At 41.0% G+C, this 20,473-nt stretch overlaps 1 protein-coding gene and 1 long non-coding RNA gene across 3 annotated transcripts; one reads left to right on the top strand and one right to left on the bottom strand.

The window, feature by feature from the left end:
• Window positions 1–4,534: 4,534 nt before the first annotated feature.
• rbbp6 (retinoblastoma binding protein 6) lies at window positions 4,535–15,630 on the bottom strand. 2 transcript variants are annotated; one of them, XM_061303274.1, is made up of 19 exons: window positions 15,176–15,630; window positions 14,412–14,508; window positions 14,036–14,084; window positions 12,104–12,148; window positions 11,915–11,997; window positions 11,740–11,836; window positions 11,508–11,647; window positions 11,259–11,431; window positions 11,081–11,184; window positions 10,800–10,934; window positions 10,613–10,665; window positions 10,416–10,455; window positions 10,198–10,231; window positions 10,083–10,107; window positions 9,709–10,008; window positions 9,522–9,632; window positions 7,655–9,352; window positions 7,470–7,584; window positions 4,535–7,144 (listed from the first exon to the last, which is right to left on the bottom strand). In XM_061303274.1, the coding sequence occupies exons 1-19, from the start codon at window positions 15,339–15,341 to the stop codon at window positions 5,006–5,008; spliced, it is 5,604 nt and encodes a 1,867-aa protein (XP_061159258.1). In that variant the 5' UTR covers window positions 15,342–15,630; the 3' UTR covers window positions 4,535–5,005. The 2 variants fall into 2 exon arrangements, with proteins under 2 accessions (XP_061159258.1, XP_061159257.1); XM_061303273.1 differs by having other exon boundaries at window positions 7,470–7,587; window positions 15,176–15,629.
• Window positions 10,006–11,913, top strand: LOC133170385 (uncharacterized). Its single transcript, XR_009718570.1, has 2 exons — window positions 10,006–10,739; window positions 11,285–11,913. It is a non-coding gene; the product is annotated as an uncharacterized LOC133170385 (long non-coding RNA).
• Window positions 15,631–20,473: the final 4,843 nt, after the last annotated feature.

Genomic DNA, 20,473 nt, shown 5'->3' with positions numbered 1-20,473 from the left:
TAGTTTAAATGTTCTCACCCCCTGTAAAAGAAGCAAGCAAGCAAGCAAGCAAGCAAGGAAGGAAGGAAGGAAGAAAGGAAGGAAGGAAGGAAGGAAGGAAGGAAGGAAGGAAGGAAGGAAGGAAGGAAGGAACGAAAGAGAGAAAGAGAGAGAGAGAGGGGGAAGCAAGGAAGAAATCAAGGAAGGAATCAAGGAAGCAAGCAAGGAAGGAAGCAAGGAAGCAAGCAAGGAAGCAAGCAAGGAAGCAAGCAAGGAAGCAAGCAAGGAAGGGTAAATGTAATAAAATAATGTTTCAAGTGCGTGACTTCTTTTGGCCCACAAATGACTGAAGTCAATTTATATTCATAAAAAAAATTAAGCCCTATTCTGAATTAAAAAAATATAAATTTTACTATTAGACAGCACAGTGGTTCGCACTATTCCAAACCGCCCATAGTAGGTGACAATGTGCATGTGAAAGGTTTTTGTTTATCAGGGCCCTGTGATTGGTTGTCGACTCGTCCGGGGTCTACTCCGCCTCTGGGACAAAGTCATGTGGGACAGGTTCCAGGTCTTCCTTGACACTAATGAGGACAAGCGCTATAGAAATGTATGTACAAATCTAATTTCATGTCAACAAGCAATACATACACTAAACATGGAGAAATGCTAACATGAGCAAATCTCATTGTAAATCTCAAAACATAAATTCAACACACAAACTACACTACAGTGTGTATTCAAGTATGCTTACACAAGGCTTTGCCAGCCCTGAAAATGTTTAAAAAGATTGTAAATATTTGGAAAAGTTGCTCTGTTGGTGGTAGCGGTTTTGCACGCATGGTTTGCGGCTGGCCGTTTTGAACATTAACCTTTCGGAGGCAAAAAACAGTCAATTACTTTACTGATTTACAACCAGGAATTGTTTACTTTATCATCTGATTAGATTAAAAAAACTTGTCAACAACAAATGAGGAATGTTACAAATCACTGTTCCTAAAATACACTTTTCGGTATCGAGTTGGAGGAAATGATGGTCATTCATTACAAGAGGTTGGTCAACTAAATTTCAACTAAAGTAATTAGCCAATGTGGATTGAAAAATGAATTCCATTAATGATTTAAAGTACTTTCTTGAGCCCTCGTTACAATGTTAATTTACATTAAGCTAACAGAATTTGGAATTATGAGTGGCGAAAAATGTGAAATCATAAGGTGCGAGTTTACCACAACTGTATTTTCATTTCAGTGTGGTCCAAATGAACTTTCCGACAAAGCACAACATCCATTGGAACTTGCAAATCAGCAATTTTTGTTTGCAGTCATTTCAAGGCAGATAGTAAACTTTTAACTAGGCTATTGGTTGCACGAGTGACATGACAGCGGATGGTTCCGGGGTCATTCTGACACGTGCAAACAAACCTACAAGCTGCTTATGAGGTCCTGATAACATCTAGTGAAGACCCGAACTGATGCTTTGAGATTAATTTTATTTTCCGAAACCTGCTCCTTTGACTGCTGAATCAAACCCAGGTATGACATGAACCTTCCAAATATATTCCTTCTATTTCATACAAGTTCCAATCTCATACAAACGTGTATATATAGTGTATATATAAGAAGAACAAAGTCAGCGATTAGAGCAACAACCTTGACAAGCAACGTGTGGTGCGGTTTAATCATTCACGCTCATATTTACACACCGCTGCAATTCATTTCCTGAAAACATACACTCCGCACTCGACCTGCTTGTGCAGTATCATTGCAGTCCTCGCATCTTCATTACTTTGTTATCAGCAAGAAGGATATGACCAAAGGTTCCTGTCGGAATGTCGGAATGATTTCCACTACTTATTGTGTGAGGCTTTTTAAATCTTATTCGAAACAAACACTTCTATAAAAGCACACAAAGAGCAATTCTTTCCCTCTTTTTACTTTGTTTCATATGATTCAAATTTTATTATATTATTTGCAGAGTGTAACAAGTTTGTGTGGTCGGAGGAAACACACACACACAAGTGGAGCCTGCAAAAGTGCCATTGTAGCAGAGGCCAAAGAGAGAACCATAGATAATTGCAGTGAAAAGTGCTGGTATGTATAAAATAATAAAAAAAAAAGTACAGAAAAAGAGGGGAGGGGGGGGGGGGGGTCTTCGAGAGCTGCAGACAGAAGGTCAGAAAAGAGATTTGCATGTCAAGTAGTAATAGGAGGCTGGTCCTTGTGCACACAGCACACATTCACATGGCGTGAGAAAACACCCAGGCAGAAAGTCTGAATAGAAAATCTCTGGAAATGATTAGAAAATGATTCAACTCAAATCCTCATTCGTTGACTCAAGTCTCGATCCACTTTCATCCATCTTTATCTTCTTTCCTTTTCATCTGTCGTTGAAAATCCCTTCCCTGCCGGCTAATTTTAAATTATATTTTAGGTGTCGGACAGAAATCATAGATTAAAAATCCTCTTTCACTCTAGAAATCGGTTTATTAGGAAGATGTACTAAAACAACATTGGAAAAAAAAAAAAAAGTCCAGCAACTCATCATATGGGCATCAGTGCACCGCATATTATCATGACATCATTAAATAATGGCTCTCAGGAGTTTTTATTTCCATTATGCAAATCCCGCTGATAAGCTACGCAGGCTTTTATTCAAATTGCCTCTCATCAACATGCATATGACCGATCAAGTGCTGCCCTTTCACCTCTATTACCACAGGCGCTCATGCACAACACCGGTCAGAGAGCCCTCGGATCTCTTGTGTTTTACAAATGCTGCGCGTGTAAAAAATCTCACCGCGGCTTCGGAATCTGTCAAGTTTTGAGATCAAATAACATTTAAGAATTACAAGCTGTTCTTTCACTGTGTTTTGTTGATTTTTGAGTGCCGACTGGATTGTGTTACTTTGTCACGTTTATAGTTTCGAGTCATTTAATCATTTGTCTCATAAAAAAAATAAATCTTCAATTTGATCAAAATGAGATTTTGAGACGCGACGCAATTGAGAGAGTGTGCTGGTTCGTGATGCAATAAAGCGGAGAAGGCATTGTCATGGATCGGACCACCGCTGGGCTTTTGTTGGCCATGAACAGAGAGAGATGGAGAGGGTGCACTTGAAAGCGTGAATAACAAAAGAGGAGAGGAATGACGTGACAGGAAGAGAGGAAGTGACAGCAGCCGGTAGATGAAAGAAAATGACATTGAACGCCTCATCAAGTCCATTTGATTCGTTAGAACAACACGAATGGTCATTTTGTACATTTGGCCCATATTGACCTTGGTTAACTTTGACCCCCCCACACCCCCACCTTCAACTAGTCTGTTCACAATGTTCTTGGGGGAAGGGGGTACGTGTTAAGATTGTCCTGGCACATCGCCAGTCTCCCTGTCTCTCATTACCACCGTGTATGTGCGCTTGGTTGTGGCCTGGCAGTGTGACGGGCGTTGCCATGGCAACCCCAGAGCAGGATCCAGAGCTTGTGCATCATTTCTACACAGTGGTGCAATGGCATACCCACACATACACACTGCCTCAATTGGTTTCATTTGATTGCCACTCACATATCAAACTCCTTTTACAAGATGAGATTGTCCCTAACAGAGTATGAGCAATATTAGGCGATAAATACTGTATGCATTCTTTTTTTTTTTTTTTTACAACCTTTTTTCTTATTGATTCATCATATCTTAGGTTACTTTGTTTATCGGTACCCTGCTTGTCTTTAATTTACTAAAATAATCTATTTATATTGAATATAATTTATATTTAATATAATATATGTATATAATATTTATTTTTTTATATTTAATTTAATAATCAGATTTTTATACGCCACCATCAGTGAGAAAATTGAAATTAATCTGTTCTACAATGAAGAGACTAAAACTATGGATGTAGAACTTTTTTTTCTTCTAAAAAAAAAAAATTTAGGGACATTAATTCATTAATTGAATGAATCTTAAGCACAAGACTAAAAAAAATAAGCTACGTGTCGTCTCTGTGTATCCCAAGTCTGAATGCTTTTTACACTAAATTGTGTACAAGTTTCATTTCAAGTATGTTTTTAGTGAGCTGAATGTGTATGTGTGTGCTTTTGCAGTCAATGCCTGCTTAATTTATTCATGATGAACGCATAGAATTACACTTTGCCCACACACAGACTTACAGGACATAATATCTATATATTGTGGCCAGGATTTGGAGTTTTAAAATGTAATAAACAATAAAACATGAGAGGCAATCAAACAATTTGTGTAAGTTTGAGTGATACATACTTGTGCTCCTCTCAGCAGGTATCTTGCAAACTTCTCCAAGTTTGAAGGCTGCTTCAGATGTCACGTTTCAGCTCTGTCAACAGATTTTCAAAAAGTTTTGGGTCAGGGATCATCGAAGGACACACATTTGGACAATTTGGTGTGTATTTATCCGATAATTGCAAAGACAGAAGCAGATATTTGTGTCGGGTGGTTGGTGTCCCTTAGAAAGTGGTCAACTTACATTGGTCTCATTCTCGTCCACCTTAGTGAGGCTTTATAATAAATAATAAATAAAAAAAGGTTTTCCTCTTTTATTTTTGCAACAGTCATCAACTTCAACAAGGGGGAAAAAAAAACTAATTTCAACGCATATGTAATTGTTTTTAATTCCTACAAAACACAGGAGGAAAAAAAATAAAAATCCTTAGACTCTATAAGCCGCATGATTCCTTCCAAAATTAAAGGCAACAGAGGTTCAATTAAAAATAAATTATCACCATAAATTAACCTCAAAAAATGCTTCAGCAAAATTCTCTGTGCACTATTACTCTGCGGGAGTCAAATTAAATAATCTTAGGAAATGTAACATTTGCTAGCTTCAACTTCTGCTCCATCTAAACAATAAAGTGCTTTTTTTTTTTTTTTTGCATTTCACTCATGATCATCATCGGACGCCTTTTCGTTTAATCTTAACATAAAAAGCAGAAATTAAACTAATGTAGTCAGGCACTTTATTTTTTCTAAAAAAATCTAAAGCCAAGGCATTCCTCAATGAGTGTCCTCATTTTTCTTTTTGGACTTTTTGTGTTTCCTTTCTAGTTCTTCCTGGTCAGCATCTCCGTGCTTGTCTTTCTTGTGCTTCTTTGGCCTCCTTTCATGCTCGCTCTTCTTCACGCTGCTGCCGTTGTGACTGGAGGGCATGTCTCCTCCCGCTCGCTCCGCTTTTGCCTCGCCGTCATGACGACTTGCTTCCCTCTCGGGCTGCGTCGCCGCTTGGCCTTGTTGCTGGCTTTCTTTTAACAGTTTTTCCATCTTGTACCGTTTCCACATCTCCTCTCTGCTCATGGGTTTTGCCTTAACAGGGGGTGTGTCTGAATATTTGGAGGGGGGTGGTCCTCCAGGTTTGGCTTGATGGTGGTGCTTGGACGGCGAGTTGACTGAGGGCTTTGATGCCAGGCTAGACCTGCTAGACTCTTCAACTTTTCCCGAAACTTCAACTAGGGAAGGTGGAGGACTATTTCTGTTGTCCGATTTACTTTCCGTTTTGTCATTATTGTGACGCTGGGAGACGTGGCGACAATCCTCCTCTGAGCTTTTTGCATCTGATACGACATTTGGCTCATTGTGATTGGCTGAATTGTGTCCATCTACGTTGACTTCCTGTACGCTGTCCTTCTTCTCGTCCTCATGTGATGTCAAGGAGGCTTGGATTGAGATTGGTAGCTGTTTTTCCGTCTCTTCTATCCTCCCCTCCTCACCTTTCCAGTTGGTCTCAAAATCTACTGGCTCGTCCGCTTCCGTCTTTCCTCCCATTTCAGTGTCCCTGCTGTCACTCTCATATCGGCCGGTAGAGGGAGCCAGAGAATAGTTTCTCTGCCTGGTTTCGCCATCTGTCTGTGGCTCACCTGACCTTTGACTCTCTTGCTCAGAATCTGCCCGAGTTTCCCCATGGCCCGGTGTCACTAATGAAAGAGGTTCTAATTCAGTCTCTTCAGGTTCTTCTTCCAGTGGTGGAGGTGGCATGAATGAAAGAGGTTCTAATTCACTCTCTTCAGGTTCGTCTTCCAGTGGTGGAGGTGGCATGAGTGAAAGAGGTTCTAATTCACCCTCTTCTTCAGGTTCTTCTTCCAGTGGTGGAGGTGGCATGAATGAAAGAGGTTCTAATTCACTCTCTTTTTCAGCTTCTTCTTCCGGTGGTGGAGGTGGCATGAATGAAAGAGGTTCTAATTCACCCTCTTCTTCAGGTTCTTCTTCCGGTGGTGGAGGTGGCACTACTGAAAGAGGTCCTAATTCACTCTTTTCAGGTTCTTCTTCCGGTGGTGGAGGTGGCACTAATGAAAGAGGTTCTAATTCACTCTCTTTTTCAGGTTCTTCTTCCGGTGGGGCAGGTGGCATGAATGAAAGAGGTTCTAATTCACCCTCTTCTTCAGGTTCTTCTTCCGGTGGTGGAGGTGGTACTACTGAAAGAGGTTCTAATTCACTCTCTTCAGGTTCTTCTTCCGGTGGTGGAGGTGGCACTACTGAAAGAGGTTCTAATTCACTCTCTTCAGGTTCTTCTTCCAGTGGTGGAGGTGGCACGAATGAAAGAGGTTCTAATTCACTCTCTTCAAGTTCTTCTTCCAGTGGTGGAGGTGGCACTAATGAAAGAGGTTCTAATTCACTCTCTTCAGGTTTTTCTTCCAGTGGTGGAGGGGGCACGAATGAAAGAGGTTCTAATTCACCCACTTCTTCAGGTTCGTCTTCCGGTGGTGGTTGTGGGACGAATGAAAGAGGTTCTAATTCACCCACTTCAAGTTCTTCTTCCAGTGGTGGAGGTAGCACGAATGAAAGAGGTTCTAATTCACTCTCTTCAGGTTCTTCTTCCAGTGGTGGAGGGGGCACGAATGAAAGAGGTTCTAATTCACCCACTTCTTCAGGTTCGTCTTCCGGTGGTGGTTGTGGGACGAATGAAAGAGGTGCTAATCCACCCACTTCAAGTTCTTCTTCCAGTGGTGGAGGGGGCACGAATGAAAGAGGTTCTAATTCACTCTCTTCACGTTCTTCTTCCAGCGGTGGAGGTGGCACGAATGAAAGAGGTTCTAATTCACCCACTTCTTCAGGTTCTTCTTCCGGTAGTGGTGGCACGAATGAAAGAGGTTCTAATTCACCCACTTCAGATTCCTCTTCCTCCAATTTGAAGAAAGGGGCCTAAAAAATAAGGGGAAAAAAAACTGACTTGATCATTTATTTCCTTTTTTTGCACACTTTGGGGATGTTAAAGAGTTGAACCTGTATTAAATGGATTTACATAATTTCCAATGGGAAATACTTCTTAAGGTCCAATTTGATTTGAATCCATTTTTAAGAAAAAAACAACAACAACCCTAACACTGTACTAGCCTCCCCCCCCACAATATATATGACTGAGGTTGCTTACAAAAAAAAATATCACATCAACAAAGCTTCTCTGTGGAGAGATCATTATTTATAGTGTTACTATAAATATTAACAGCAATGAGACAGAGTCACACACCTGCAGAAGCTCAAGCGTGTCGTCCTGGCCATGTTTCTGTTCCTGTGGGGGTGTTGTCGCCTGGATTCTCCTCTCTGGAGACTCCTCACCTCCCTTGGGGTCCACCACAAAAGTGCTGCTGTTTGCCAAAGTAAAAGCAGCATGAGGAAGATAACCCAGCATGAAATCAAATATGGATTCCTCACCTGTCACCACCGTCCGCTGTAATGATTGGCCTTTCACTGGAGTGTGACGTCATCACAGTGTCTTCGTCACTTCCGTTCTTCATCTTCACTCCCTCCATCAAGTCTTCTTCTGGCTTTGACTCTTGTGGCAACTCTTCGGCAACTGACTCGTCTTGCTGTATTGCTCGCTCCTCATTTGCCAAGCTGTCGTCCTCCTCAATCTCACTCGCCCTTTCTTTTTCTCGGCCATCGTACCTCTCGCTTTCATCCGCGATGTTCTCCTCCACAATCAGACTCTCTTGTTCTCCGTCTTTACCTGTCACACTTTGATTGTCCATCACATTTCCCATTTCATCTCCTTCAGTCTCGTTTCTACTCAGTCGCTCATCCCCCTTTTCGGATTCTGTCCCGTCTTCCTCTTCTGCTGGTTGAAGTTCATGAAGCCCAGTGGCCTGCTGCTTTTCGGTAACCGGAGCTTCTCCCTCTAACTTCTCACCATCTTCTTTCGCATCACTCCTCTCTGAATGAGGCCCTTCCTGTATTTCAATTTTCTCCTCGGGTCTCTTTGCATCCAGTTTGATGTTGATGCTAATCTTCTTCTGGGGTCTCACTTTCATCCCTTCCTCCCAAATGTTTTTCAGCGGTTTCTTTTCCTCTTTATTTGGCTCTCGCGACTTTTCTTTGTCAACAAGCTGTGGACTTTCATCTTTGGGGGTTTCGAGGGTACTGCTTCCTTTAGTTTTCCCCTCGCTCTCGGATTTAGAAGCTTTAGAGACTTCAGTGTGTAGGTCTTTTTCCACTTTGGAAGCCTTTTTACTGGACTTGACACTCTGACCGCTCTTCCCCTCCTGCCGCCGAGAGTTTGACTCTTTTTTAGATTTCTTTTTATTTTCTTGTTTCTGTTTCTCCTGTTCATTCGATTTCAGCGGATTTTGGACAGCATCCGAGACATCACCGTGTGGGATTGAGTCACTGGCGGTATTACGTTTCCTTTTCTCCTTCCTTCCTGTTGCGTGTGCGGCATCAGCAGAACGGCGGTTGTCTTCCGACACCTCAAACTTTTTTATTCGTTCATTTGCCGTCGCTCTCCGAGCCCGGCCGTCCTTCGTGGAGAGGTTCTTAGATGGTGGCGAGCGAGGTGGAGGGGAACTGGAGTCGCTTGACGATCGAGACGGAGGAGAACGACCCTCGCTGGAAGATTGAGAGCGACTGTCGTTGGATGACTGAGATGGAGAACGGCGGCGCGTTAACGTGTTATGTTGGAAATGGTCCAACGAGTCGAAATTGTAGCTGGAGTGGTTTTCTAATGCTCGGCCCGCCCATACCGGATTCGGGGGAGGCGGCAGTTGGTGGTAGTGGCTGACATAACTGCCGAAATATTTATCATACCACTCTTTATATTGTCTTTTCCATTCCTCGTAGTAATCTGTATTTGGCTCCTGGCTGCTTGTCGCCTCGGTGGCATAAGCGTGTCCTTTGGCGTGTTTGGAGGAAGGCGATGAGCGTTCCTCTCGTCTCCTGGATTTGCAGCTGCCGTGAGATGACTTTTTACTGTGATGGCGTCTTTTGCGGTGATCTGACTGCGACGTAGAGCGAGGACCCTCACGGGGAGAAGATGATGAGGATGCCGTGGGCGAGTGGGACCTCTTGTAACTATAGCTGTAGGAGCGAGAGGGATTGGTGCGGGTGTGTGACACTCTGTGACGGGAGTATGGTGACCTGGTGGAAGATAGAAACTAATTCTTGATGCCCATGTTTGGAAATGCATTCTAAGCAATAGGAATATTTCTAATGCACAAAATAATAATAAAAATAAATAAATAAATAAATAAAATAGCAATCTGGATCCAATATCAAGGTAAATGCATAAAATGCGTAAAAGCTCTACCTTGATCGGCCATGTGATTTTGAGCGGGACCGACTGGACCTGCTCGATGAACGAGATGATTTGGACTTCGAACGAGAGGAGCGTCTGTAGGTGGATCGGGTGTCGGGAGACCTGAAGGATGCAATCATGCACAATTGAATGGAAAAAATAAAGACATCTGAACCTGCTCCATCGACATGTTCTTCACCTTTCGCTTCTGTGTCTATGATGACTGAACCATTCCCTCTGAATGTGAGGCGGGATGGAGGAGGACGAAGAGGGCATGAGGGGAGGGATGGGGGTACCCTGAGGGTTTGGGTGTGTCCAATTAGGCAGGGCCACTGGGTGTCCTGGAGGGTGACTTAGATACTGCTGACCTGGAGGCAATGAGCGAAAGTGGTGGCCGAGGAAGAGAGGCGGGGCAGCGGATGGATTGGATAATGAGGCGGGAGGGAGGGGCTGGAATTCAGATGGAACTCCCGGAGGACAAACCGAGTGCAAGGAGGAACTGTAAGAAAGATATGAGAGTTTTGAAATTGTGGCTGGAGTTCAGCTAAACCCGCATATATTGATTGTACTGACCTGTGAATGCTGGTTGGTGTTTGAACTTTGATTTGAGGATGAGAATTTTTTTTTAGTTAACAGAGCAAATAGTTGTTGATGATATTAAGCAGTACGGGCAAAAACACTTTCTTACCTAAGGAGATTCTCTGCACTGAGTCATTGTGAACCTGATCAGAAACCAAAGATACATTTTGAAACAAAATACTTTTTTTTTTCCACAATTGAAAACAGTTTCTGGGGGTCTCAACATATCCGAGGTATATTTTGATCAGAGCAACTCTCGCAAATACATTTTCAGAAATAGGCATCTAACTAGAGATTTTGTCACTTAATGTGTGGAAAGAAACTCACTTGTGTCATTGGTTCATCTTGTGCTTTTTCTTCCGCTTGCCTGTGTAAAAAGAAGACATTGTTGACAGTTGTAAGCAAGTTACATAACCAGATGGATAAGCTAGATATGACAACAAGACCTCTTAAGTTGTTGCCAGTGAGCTCTACTATCATTTGATACTTTTTCTAGCAGTATGAATAATAATTTGGATACATACACCGAAGATTGTAGGCTGGATCCGGGACGAGCCACAGGCTCATTAACGGCGGCCTACGGGCATCGTGAGAGAGGAAGAGAAAGTCAAGATGAGAGACAAATGACTTATCTCCCTGTGATCACATTGGGTAAGTTTGACTCTTTTTTAATTTTTTTTTATTATTATTATTATTATTATAAATAAAAACCTGCAGGTTGTGGGTGGACTGGTGGATCTGTTGTTGGGTGGCTACAGGAGAAGGAACAGGGTTCGGTGTTGGGGCACTGGACTTTCCCTTCAGACTTCCGGTGACGTCTTTCTCTTTTTTAAAGTTATTCACAGCCTGTGTCATACACAAAGAGTAAATGGGGAAAGAAAAACATTACAGGACTGCAGTGAAAAGTATTCTGGAGAATGTAATGATAAACATAGAATAGATTGCAAAAAAAACCAAAAACATTTCATCTCATCATCCCTCTGCGACTTTACCTGACGGAGGAATTTATTGGCTATTAACGTGTCAGGAGATACGTCGGATTGGTTGCAGGTGGGACAGACGTGTCCTTCCGAGTCCAGCAAGGTTGTACGAATACCTGAACGAGGACAGAATGTTGTTTCTGTCTACAGAACCGAATTATAATATTGGGTGTGCCTCTCAGATACTCACAGTCATCACAATAACTGTTTCCACAGCACGGTATGACCACCGAATCCACCAGAAGGTCATGACAGATCAGACATTGAAGCTCCTCAGGCACAGGAAGCGACTCATCCTGCGGCTCACTCTCCTCTTTGTGCAAAAAGGGATGTTTCTCTTTCTTGCCCACGGCGTACGCCTGACTGCGAAAACACACAAACAAACAATGGCTCCTTTCCTTATTTCCCCCAACTTACAGAATTAACCAGGCACACTCACGCATCGATGGCAGGAATTGCAAAACGTCCGCAATTCGTCAACATGGCTCCTTTAATGGTGGGGTCATCCACCTCCACCAGGAAGGAACGAGGAATGCCGCTGCTCTTTTTAATCTTTGGAGGAGCGTCGAAATTTTTATCCTGTTAATGAAACACAAAGAAATGCTCAGTTGACTGATCTACAAAGAAAATCCAATTACTGCAAATTTTTAAAAATCTGATCTTGCTCATACCCCACTGGATGGACATTTCCTAATATGGTGTCCGGCGCTTCCACAGCGATAACAGGTGTAGTTGGCGGGGAGCGCCCCAGCTATCTTTTTATTGTAACTAGAGGGACATAGGGAAATCATTGGATCACTGTGAGCATACGAAAATTAAATATTTAAGCGAAAAACGGGAACTCACGTCGTGGGGTCGTACGAGGACTGATTCATCATCACTTTGATCTTATCATCTTCTGACACGTCAGCAGCTGCCAGGTTCACCATCTGCACGGAGAGGGAAAGGTTTGCGTGGCCAGAAGAGACTACACACATTGGAATATAAAAAAAAAAGAAAAAAAATACTGATAGGTGGGAATGACTAAGAGCATACCCTGGAGAATAAAGGGAGGCTTTTGGAAGAACTCTTGTCATCCATCTGTTAAGAATTGAACACAAATCCAGTTCACTGAAAAAAGAACTACATTGAGAGATTCAGGCCATTTCATAATGAAGAAAAAGCACAATATGTAATTACGCAAAAGCATGTGCTCGTTCGTTAAGTATCACTTTGCTCAGTGGTTAAGCACATTTTCATGGGTTGGGGGGGGGGGGGGTTGGGGGGGGAACATTACCATAGTCTTCTTCTGCTACTGCACACGTTGCTATCCTGAAAGCTACAAATCTAAATTGTGGTACTTTAAAAAAAAAAATTTAATCACCAAAGTCTATTTTTACGCATTATACAATGTTATGCAAATGTATTCTGGTTTTCTTCATATTTTGTGGATTAACAGTTGTCCCATTTTTGAATAGGAGGACAAAGCTTTAATGGTCACAATGGTCACATACTGGGCGACAAGCGTGGGATTTCTTTTCTAACAATCCAGTAGGACAATGGCACCCAATGACATTCCACCCAAAAGCTGAGTGTCCATCATTGGATAGCCCACAGTCACATGACCTGCGTATTTGCTGAGTAGCCACCAACACAAAAAATAACTTGAAACAAGCAGAGAAGATAACAACACAATCAGCATTATGTATTGATATTATTAATCTAGAAGTCCCATTGCGTCATTTTCTGAAATATCAGATAATTAAAGCTAATTGGAACAATTGCCATCATGAACTGAATTGAAATCAAACACATCATACATTGGGCAGCTTCATCAGAACACCTTTATTTGAAGAAAAAACAGAGGAAGCTTTCTAGCGTCCAAATGGAATCAATGCTAAGGAGAGAAGGCAGACACTTCTCCTACTGAGAAATCAGAGAGAAAAATCAAGTCAGGTCAGTAAACAAGTCAAAGCTTGATAAGAAGCATTTTGTGTTACTGTTGGACTGAAGTGCGTAACGCGACTGTTATTTGTTGTCTCTATTATAGAGCAATCAAAACCTTGGTTGAGAAGACTGACTAAAAATCTTAAAACCACTTATTTCAACATAGAGAAGGAATAATCTTGTGAATTTTATTTTTTGTTAAAAGATTTTGTGCGCCGAATAATCCTGTGAATTTTAGTTTGTGTTAAATCCCAAAAGAGTTTGGTAAGAGATTGTGCGCGGAGGCAAAAAAAAAAAAAAGCATTAGTGCTACCTTTGAAATATGACATTACATTACTTCTAGTATGCGTCTCTCTTCTACATAGAGTATAAGAGTTTGATATTAATCTAAAATTGCCTTGCGGCTTTGGAACTGAGCCTGCTGGCTGACGCCGGATGCAGCCCGGTGAAGCAACAGTTGGCTTCTTTTTTTTTTTTTTTTTTATCAGCCACCAAAAATTGCCTGCCTGATAAGTTTTGACCCGCCCAGTCTGCACTTGGCACTCCCTTCATATTGAGTGAGCACTGACACTTGACTTATGAGTAAAAATACAAGACTAATATGACAATATCTTTTTATGATGATCAGAGTTTGTGTGCATGTGTTTGTTTGTTTGTTTGTTTTATTGCAAATAATACCCGCGCAGCATTGTGCCTTTGGTTGACTATCGGGCAAGTTGAAGTAAATACTCCTGCTGCTGCAATTTCACATGTGGAAATGCAAACCAAAGATCAGACTGTTGTGCAAATAAGGGAGCATCTATTTGAGCTTTGGCATTAATTTATGTCAATGAATCAGCAATTAAAGGAGGCTCTGGATCTACTCTATTCTATTATTATTATTATATCTTACTTGGTTCTCAGGCAAGCAGTTCCTTTGAGCTCACAAATGTTCATAATGTAGCTAAAGGAGTCAAATTTGAAAGACCTTTACATAACATTTGACTTGCAAAAATAACCGTTGGATTATTAGGTTTGGTGTGTGGTGGTTTGGTTACGTACTGCTTTGACGACTCCAGAGGCAAAGAAGCCACGGGCATCTGAACGCTCACTAAAACATGAAAAAACAAAAATATTGACTACAGTTGATGATTTGATGTTACTCTGAAAACACATTGCTGGATGACTTCCCTTTCCTTGCACCACTTGGTTACACATTAACACTGAAATCTCTTAGTTATGTAAATTATTGTTTACCGGATTGTTCCACTGAGGCCTTTAACTACTTTCCAAGCAGGCACAAAACAAAGTTAAGTTCCCTTTACTAAACCTGCCTTCATCTATTTGTTTGAGGAGCATACGACTAATGTAAACAATCAGCAAACAAGTGCTATTAAAAGCAGGATTGGATGTATTTCATAGAACTGTTGACACTTACATGTTTTTAGTCTTTTTATGAGCGACTCTGATGTTTGGGACCCTCCTGACAATCACCGAAGAGCCTTTGGGGATAAGCCCTTCCTCGTCTGTATACTCTGAGGGAATAAAAGCAAGGCTTTAGAGAAGTTGCAGGATTAATTTGCCCTAAACTTCTTTTTGTGTTTGTCTCAGACGCTCACGCTTGAATTTACCGTGTCAAGTTTGTTTTAAACCTTGCTAATTCTGAGGAGATTAGGATTTATTTTGGATTTGTAACATTACAATTGACCACTGGGGTTGTTAGAGTTCCCATCTACATGGATTGCTCCACCATTTTTGTTCACATGTCTGTTGCTTAACATAGCCACACTGATGCTAGCCATTTGAATTTCCTATTGTGTATAAACATTAAGCAAACAGACGTGATTGCAAAACTAAATAGTGACCGCTGTATTCCCACAGAGCGAGTAAAACAGCGCAGCCATTAAATGATGGGGAAACATGGTTGCTGTGCACAGATCCTTTCTTCTTTTGTTTTGCTAGCAAGATGTCAAACATCGGCCCTTTTAGGATGACAAATTCTAACGGATCGCAGATTTTTTTTTTGCCTTTGATCCACCACAAAGACTATATTGGAGATTTTGAACGCACCACTGATCTAGACCCACGAGGCAGCTGGCAACGCTGGACCACGTGTTTTCTCACCAACATTCAAGTTTCCAAAAAATCTATTAGACAACAAATCCCACATTCGCACATCGACACCTGTAAATGTCACATTACCTTCTTTGGTTTGCGCATTTGTTATCTGCAGGTCGCAATCACCGGCTCGTAGCTTCTCCCTGCCCATGATCCGCTCCTTCAGATCCATCAGCGTGATGTGGGGTCCATCAAACACCACCGTGGAGTAGCTGAGTTTGGAGGAGAATTTATAATGTATATGAGTCATGTTGGTACTTAGCAGACAGGACGCGTGCTCGTATATTAGCTTAGCTAGCTTTAGCTAACAAGTGTCTGGCAAAGTAGACACTAAACCATATGTCATCTCTCAAGCCCTGGTAGAACCACAGCAGGTAGTTAAGTCGAGGCCGAGTCAGTCGCTTTCGAGTCCAATTTGTGCTTTCGTCGCACTAAATGTGGCTTTCGGCACAAGTTTCTCTGACAGGAACTACGAGCTGTTTCCACAAGCGACGGCTCGTCAGCAAAGAGCCGGTTGGTGCTGCGTTCAAGTGCTCCTGAACACGTAGGCGTTGTAATGAACGTTCTTCTTTGATAAGGTGTTGATGAAAGACTTGTTCGAAATCGTTTGCTTAATCATGAATATTCCAAAGACATATCAATTCTTATTTTTCTTTTGAAAATAATTAAAAGATTAAATAGTGGTTGGGTGTTCATGCAAGAAACAGTGAACACATCGTGATCATTCATTTAAAATAGCAAACCAAGATATATTTCTTTCAAGTTTTTAATAAAAACACAAATATATATACATTAGTTATATATTACACACCCATCATGCCATAGATTATGACGTTAGAGGTTTATGCCCACACATGACTTTAAAGATTGTAAATATCCTTATGGACATGAAAGCAGCACAATGTTTCGATCAGTGGGAGCACCTGTTTGAGCTAGAGCTGTCATTTATAATAATAATAATAATAATAATAATAATAATAATAATAATAATAATAATAATAATAATAATAATAATAATAATAATAATAATAATAATAATAATCCATTAGAATAAGCACCCCCCATTTAAAAACGGTGAACCCTAGACATCAACTGACCTTTTCTGGGTCAGGGTGTACTTTCACGGGGTACATACTTTGGCATTTTTTTAAGTTTTGTTTATGCAATCAATCCCCTTTCTCCATATTAGTTGGAAATTGCATTTATCTTTTTCATCATTATTATTATTATTATTATCATTATAAAGGTCTCAAAATATCCTCCACTCAAAAAATATAAACTTGCCAATTTGTATTTTCAACATGAAAATGTAAATATTGCCCAACGTTTGATCGTTACATTTTTAGTTGACTTCAGTTCTATTCGTGCATTTTAAATCATCCTCTGGAGGGAGACAAAACATTATTTATCGTGTGCCCATGTGAGTTATTCTGCACTGCAGTGACTGTGTCTAGGATGAGGTCCATTTTTAGGCCCTGAGCCAAGATAAAACATTGCTCCAATGCGTCTGATCTCTGTCTTTCCAATAAAATCCTTTAAAAAAAAAACATTGTTGTGACTGTTGTTATTGGAAACAGCACCTATTCTAATGCACTATTTGAAGATGGACAATTTTGTTGCTGGGGTTAATTTACTGCATCCGGAACAGTATTTCTTAAATCTGTGCAGGGTAAAATGAAACCTATTCTTGGGCAAAACATGCAACCCAGTGTCACTCAGGCATAGATCATGTGTCTTCCAACAAGATGAAGACATCCTAATGCCCAATCTAATGACTCCCATTTGGCACTGCACCACTGCTCTGCACTGATCTGCATTGCTTAATTAAAACAAAATATGTCCGGTCCTTCCACCAACAAATGAGAGAATAACTTTAGAATGAACCCTGTGCACTTGCTTAAAGGTCCATTGAGCACCGACTATGGACAAGCATATTGCTAGCAAACTAGAGGACAGTGTGTTACTGGGGGATCTGTGAGGTGATTGGTTGGATTTAGCTCAAAACACAGATGGATGGAGATCAATTGGAAAGAGAGAGAGGTTCGAGAAAGTGTTTTGCACACAACTCTGTTTCTCTCTTTCTCTCCTGCTTGCTCCGCTCCGGGGAGGGATTTGCCCCTATCTTGGCTGGCTTAGCACATCATTGTGAAAGCAGTGGGAGGATGGAGAGATGCAGCAGGAGAACGAGGAAGAGAGGATGAAGGGGAAACAGCTGCTGCCTTTAAACTCGTGTTCTTCATACGATACACGACATGACTCAGCCATCAAAAGAGTGCATGTGTGTCTGCGCTTATGCGTATGCATAAATCAAGGACGGCGTGGAGAAGATATTGTTTTTTTTCTCGAGACCACGGACAAGAATCAAAATGAATAAAAGCATTTTCTTGATGTCATCTGCGTATGTTGAAATGAATTGAGGAGCTTCATTTAGACAAAATAATGATTCGCTGCTACCTTGCAACATATTACAACAAGAACTGAATCGAGCTTAATTTACACAAAAGTAATTTTGGTTACATCCTAGTGCCAAGGAACTATGTAAACGTATTGGGGAAGGTTCATTTAGACAAAAGTAATGCTTTGCCGCCTGCATCACCTTGGTGCCAAGAATGAGTAAATTGACATTAATGGAAAAAAAAAAATCTGAGTTACTGCTGTCATCCATAAGGGAGAAAAGAAAAAATCATCAGATGTGGGATTCTTGAGGGATACATGCTGAGAAACGCTCAGTGTGTTTTATGGGCTATTTACATAAAAGGCAATTTTCTCTTATTGGGCCAATGGAGCTGAAGAAAGCAATTACTACAGTGCCATACTGCTCAATGGGAGGTTTCCAAACAGAGAAAAGTGAGAGAAAAGGTCTTAGAGGATCAGAAAATAAATAAAGAAAGAGAATATGTTGAGTGAAAGGTGGAATATATCTGAGCAACAGGAAATCTGAGAAGCATTTTAATGCGAGTGACCCCCATCTCGTGTTTAAGGAAGTCGAAGGTAACAAAAAGCAGAGTGACGCAGTCTCCCCCATAATCCTGTCATCCACTCTAATCTCTATGACGATGACACGGAGCTCTCTGTATGAATGATGAATGATGATGAATATTCATCAGACGTATCTGAGTTCCTCATTCATTCCTTCCTACACTCATAGCTTGGCATGCTGTTCAACCTCGATAATAACAAAAGCAATGCAATGAATTGCAACCACTGAAGTAAAAAATATGTGAATAAGAACTTTGCAAGGCCTGGCGGAGTTGGAGGGGGTGGCACGGGGGCACTGCCCCCCTCCTAAAAGAAATTAGGCCAGATCATTTGTACTTTGGGGTATTTTTCAACATTTTTAAAGAATATTTTGGGTTTGAAAATATTTTTTGTTTTACAGATCCCCCTCATAGCCACCCAAAGAAAAAAAATCCTAGCTCCGCCAGTGGCTTGTGACTTTCCCTTGCATGCCTATTTAAAGACTCCTATAGAACCACTTGTGCTTATTTAATGCAAATCTACTTGACAGACATTTAGTCTCTCTCCTGAACACCATCAGCATAAATAGACAGCACAGTAAGTGTTTAATTGCATTGCTTTGTTTCTGCATGAGCCTCGTTAGGTGACTCAATATTCTCTCATGCTTTTAGCGCTAAGTGGAAGGGGCGCTTCATCATCCTAAGTATCGCCAACTATTAATGTAACTTTTTCAAAACAGGCATCCAACTGCGATGCTACGTTTACTTGAAGAATGACTAAGTGTTATTTCCGCCATAGCGTGGGTATAAAAAAAAATTGAATTAATTAGTGTTGGTGTGTGCATTTAAATCTTGGGCCTTCAGTGGCGACTTACCCGACCTGAAATGTTTGCTGACTCCTCCTCCTTGCCAAGAACTGGAACATGCTGGTGCAGATCCAAAACATCCCTGTGTGACAAAACTGGACAATTGGAAAAATCCGCTTTCACAAATATATTATTTACAATATTTCGGAAAATGTAATTCTAAAGCCAAACAAATCGGAAGGTCAACCGAGTGATGTGCGTTCACGTAAACTGAACACAAAATAAAACCACACACAAGCCCCATTGAAAAGGTGTCTCTTTATTTTCTATTCATCATACTGTATATAATATTCTTTCTCTCTAGATATAGGTAATCATATCTATATAATGTAAGTAAAAGTGTGCTTTTATTCACAGCATTTGTCCGTGTCAGACGGCTGCTAGTTGGAGGTTTACGTTATAAAGTGTACAGAGATTCAGGCGGACAGCTATTTGTCTGTGCAACCTGTCCTCGACAGAATGTAGTCAGAAATTGAGCGAAAAATGCTAAGATTACGTTGGAACTGTATTACGATTATTATTCAGCGATAATTGGTAAAGCATAGATCATTAGGAAAAAATAATTTTGCTACACAAGCAAAATACGAGTACATAATCGGACAAAATCTTACTAAATTCTGGTGAGAACAGATTTTTGTGTGTGTTTAGCTCACTTGCGTGTGTGTGTGTTTAGCTCATGATTGGGCTCAGAGGTATACAGCAGGGTCCAAATCTGCCCCCCCCAACACAATTTCAACTTATCACAGCACATCATCTTCACTTTAGGCTCCATCTGCAATTTTTTTTTTTTTTGTCATTTTGAAGCACTGCAGCGTAACAGTTTGACCTTGCCACAAAAATACATTGCACCCTAAATAAATGCAATGCAGTCCAGATAATAATATATATTTTTTGACCTCATTAATATGGTTACACTGCCTCTCGTAGCATTCTGGATGACATTATAGTCAATGCAGCCTTTTGAAGGAGATGGCTTTGTTAAATAACAGTCTGAAGGAATCTTGAAGTCGAATCGGTATGCCATTATTTCACTCAGACACCTTTTGTCGAAGATCCGTTAACGTTTTAAGTTCGCCACAGTGTCAACAATTTCTCCAAGATGCCATTTAAATGCACCTGCTGGTCGAAACGTGGTACCGCACCCTGTAATTTGGAGTCTTTCATCCCTTGGTCGCTCAAGCGTAAAGAGCCACGGAAATGTTCTGCGTGTAAACAACAGTGAGCACAGGGCTTGATGCAAAACTATTAAAAAAAAAACAACAACATATAATTACGCCCTGTCAAAACACACATAAAATAAAAGATAAAGCACCAAAAGGCAAACAAAAACGATTGTTTATCAAAATTGATGGCTTCACTATGAATTCTCATGAGGGGAAATTGCGTCTGTACATATTTTACCATTAACATAACACAAATTTCCTCCAATTGTCTTTTATACAACCGTGATTGTGGTCATCAGGAGCAATCGGGGCTTCAGAGTCTGGATGGGGAGCAAACCAGCGGATGGCTTCTCTATCACATGAGCCACGCACACACACAAACACACACAAATAAAC

The sequence above is a fragment of the Syngnathus typhle genome, linkage group LG17, assembly GCF_033458585.1.
Source record: "Syngnathus typhle isolate RoL2023-S1 ecotype Sweden linkage group LG17, RoL_Styp_1.0, whole genome shotgun sequence".
Classification (NCBI taxonomy): domain Eukaryota; kingdom Metazoa; phylum Chordata; class Actinopteri; order Syngnathiformes; family Syngnathidae; genus Syngnathus; species Syngnathus typhle.
This window is presented reverse-complemented; position numbering and strand designations above follow the sequence as displayed.